Genomic DNA, 3513 nt, shown 5'->3' on the forward strand with positions numbered 1-3513 from the left:
CTTCAAGTACCTTCTTCAAAATCACCAAGAATGCACAAAAGTTAGCTCAAACTCAAAATGAATTAGGGTTTGGGGCAATGGAGGCTGGAAATGAGGCCAACCTATGGGATTAAGGTGTTTAAATATGTTACAAAACCTTGAAAATTAGAGTTTCATTCTGTCAGCCTACTCGTCGGGTTTAGACTTCTCAACTCGTCGAGTAGACTTCTTAATCAGCGTCCAAAATCCGTCTCTACTCGACGAGTTTGGGGTCTCCAACTCGTCGGGTTTCTATACAAAAATAGATAATTATGAATTAAATATATATCAGGAACCAGTTGTTACATAAACAAACGGTCTGAATCTTATAGAGAGACGAAATAGGATAAGAGATTTTTTGTCATTTACTTTTCTAGTTCTACAGAGCTCCATCATTTTGAATGAGACTAAAATTTATCAAATTAATCCCATTTGACTAGATCAGTATCTATTTTTGTTTCTTGTTTCTTGTTTTTGTTCCATTCATACAAAACACAACTTTTAAAATATTGTTATCTTATGTTGTGTGAGTCCCTCGCTACCTTTATCTCATTATGCAAAACTAGATGAATAGAATCTTTTATAGCATAAACATCCTTTAAGACAAAATACACTTGCATAAGTAACATCACATTATCTCCATATCGCCTTCTTTCTTTCTCTACATAAAATTCTTATTTTATGCCAACAATAATCGCAACAAATTTAAACCTTGGTCTCAAGAAACGGGTAATCTGTGTACCCAATAACCGGATCCAGCGAATAAAACGTCTCCCTATTAGGCTTATTAAGCGGAGCCCTGAGCTGAAACCGTTTCGGCAAATCCGGATTCGCCAAAAACAAACGACCATAAGCAACAAGATCCGTCCGATTCTCCGCCACCGCCGTGTTCCCGTCTTCCATATCAAACCCGCCGGCCGAAATAAAAGTCCCGTTGAACGCTTTCCTCATCGGGACAAGACTATGCGGACTTTCAACTGTTTCCCCCACCGATTTCTTCATCCTCGGTTCCACCATATGGCAATAAACAATTTTATATTGATTCAGAGATTCCGCCATGTAAAGACCTAAAGCTTCCGGATTCGAATCAGCAGCTTCCATGTACTCCGCGAACGGGGATAGTCGGATCCCGACTCGATCCGGTCCGATCTCGTTGACGACCGCCTCGACGATTTCCAGAGCGAATCGGCAGCGGTTTTGTAAAGAGCCGCCGTATTGATCGGTCCGATCGTTCACTTGATCTTTCATGAATTGCTCGATCAGGTAACCATGAGCGCCGTGGATCTCAACTCCGTCAAAACCTATATATGTTTTACACAAATTGTACAATGGTTAAAATTGACCTTACAATGGTTCTTATTATATAGAGGTAATCATCTTACCAGCTTCAATTGCATTTCTTGCAGCAACTCTGAAATCATTAACAACAAGCGGAATCTCCTCTGTAGTTAGCTTCCTTGGAGGTGTAAATTTTGCAACATCAATTCCATTGCTTCGTAGTTGAGGAAATAGTTCTTTGTCAGAAGAAGATATTGGCGCTTGCCCATTTGGCTGAAAACCTGCTCAACCAATGAAAATCTAAGGGTAAATTGAAGGAAATAGCAGAGCATATTATACTCTTTTTACCACTATAGGCAATATACATATGTTTAAACTCAATCATACCAGTATTTGAAACCCTTCCAACATGCCAAATTTGACAGAAGAAGATTCCGCCTTTTGCATGAACAGCATCCACAATTGGCTTCCATGCCTCCACTTGTTCCTTTGTCCATATACCTGGTGTTTCTGGATACCTTAAACAACAACAAACACGTTTATCAACAAAACTATTTCCTCCATCATCAAAAATGAATTATTTCAAAATATCTATCCAATTCCAGCATTGATATTTCAGTATTTTTGTTAAAACATTGTACTTGGAAATTTTTTGTTAAAACATAGGATGCTATAATTTGTGGAATGTCTTACATATCCCCCAAATGACAAAAAAGGAAAATTTATGAATCAAAAGTCAATCACATAATAAATAATAATGATGACAGGGTATACACATATTTAATTTGAAATGCTGAAATATTTGTTTGCTAAAAAAGGAAATGCTGAAATATTCGTTATAAAGACCATCATACCCTTGGGCAGTGTCGGAAACACCAGTGGCTTCTGTGATAAGAAGGCCTCCTTTTGTTGTTCTTTGTGAATAATATAAGATTGCATGCGGCTGAGGGACATTCCCGTAGGATCTTTGCCTTGTTAGAGGTGCCAATACAACTCTGTATAAGTTAATATAAGACAAGAGACATGAATCAGGTCATTTTCAATTTTATGAATTCAATTGGACAAGAAAAAAGAAAAACGATATTTTCTAGGTAAACATTCTAGTAAATAATAATAGTGATCAACAAAGCCGTAAAGAAAATATTATTTTGTTCTTCTGTTATCACAAATGTAATCCAACAAAAAAAAAAAAAAGAGAGAGATATTTTCTAGGTGAAATTCCCAATATTTCAATAAATGCGACTTGCTGGAAAGGGGATGAAGAAGGTAGAGAAGCTACAATTAAATAAACGTTCTCTTTGACATTTTATCAAACAGTTCATGTGCAATTCGATATAAATGATTATCAGTTCATAAAGTTATTGAAAAAAAAAAGTAGATGCACCCAAAAAGGAAAGAGAAATTGGTGAAGAGAAAAGATGTATATAACCACCTGTGAGAAAGCTCAAATTTACCCATTTTGTAAGGGGTGAGAAGAGGCATCTTCCCTTCTTCGACCTGTTTTTCTCCTTCTTTCTCGGCCATTTTTCTTCGGGTGTTGATTCAAAGATTTTTTTGAAGAATTGTTATATATCAGAATACCAGATCTCGAAGAAGTGGATTCTATTTATAGATGCCGATTTTGGTAAAGGGGTGGCGGAGAAAGCAGACACACACGCAGAAAAGAAGCAACTAGCTAATGTCATGGCCCAGCAATGAGTCAAAGACTATTATACATTATTTTGAAATATAACAACTTTGACCCTTTAACTTTGGTTTTCTTTTCGGAAATTCCATCAATCTTTTGATTATTAAACAAAGGCACTAATAATCAACATTAGTGTCATGTATACCCCTTTTGATCTAATAAATGTATATTACATTTTATACATTAATTAGTATTTGTAAAATAATGTAACATGACATCTTAATTTTAAGTTATACAGTTTTAAATAAGATGTATCAAGTAGATATTGTTTAACAAAACAAAAGCTGAGAAATTAAATGTTTGTATCTAATAAATAACTAGTATTTGGTAAGTCTAGATGTTGGGGCGGAGAATTCATTTGCAAATTGCAAAATAAAAGTATAAAAATAAAGTTTCGATCGAAAAAAATACGTATTGAGGAAACATACAAAAATAATACTTTTAAGTATATGTTGTTTGGTAATACATAAATGACAATCAACTAAAAAATAATAATAATAAGAGAAAATGACAAAAATAGCCATTTATAC

At 34.9% G+C, this 3513-nt stretch overlaps 1 protein-coding gene across 1 annotated transcript; it reads right to left on the reverse strand.

Moving 5' to 3' along the window:
* Positions 1 to 581: 581 nt before the first annotated feature.
* On the reverse strand, positions 582 to 2936 carry LOC111899690 (putative 12-oxophytodienoate reductase 11). The gene is made up of 5 exons (XM_023895547.3): positions 2729 to 2936; positions 2151 to 2291; positions 1684 to 1814; positions 1401 to 1577; positions 582 to 1319 (listed from the first exon to the last, which is right to left on the reverse strand). Exons 1-5 carry the CDS (start codon positions 2818 to 2820, stop codon positions 724 to 726), a joined length of 1137 nt encoding a protein of 378 aa, XP_023751315.1. The 5' UTR covers positions 2821 to 2936; the 3' UTR covers positions 582 to 723.
* Positions 2937 to 3513: the final 577 nt, after the last annotated feature.

The sequence above is a fragment of the Lactuca sativa genome, chromosome 4, assembly GCF_002870075.4.
Source record: "Lactuca sativa cultivar Salinas chromosome 4, Lsat_Salinas_v11, whole genome shotgun sequence".
Taxonomy (NCBI): Eukaryota; Viridiplantae; Streptophyta; class Magnoliopsida; order Asterales; family Asteraceae; genus Lactuca; species Lactuca sativa.

Excerpts from the sequence above, each read along its gene's own strand:
- LOC111899690 (XM_023895547.3), bottom strand. The coding sequence starts at position 2,820 with ATGGCCGAGAAAGAAGGAGAAAAACAGGTCGAAGAAGGGAAGATGCCT. Across the intron at positions 1,815-2,150 it reads GTTTCCGACACTGCCCAAGG|GTATCCAGAAACACCAGGTA; the intron begins GTATGATGGTCT and ends TTGTTGTTTAAG. Across the intron at positions 1,578-1,683 it reads TGGAAGGGTTTCAAATACTG|GTTTTCAGCCAAATGGGCAA; the intron begins GTATGATTGAGT and ends TTGGTTGAGCAG.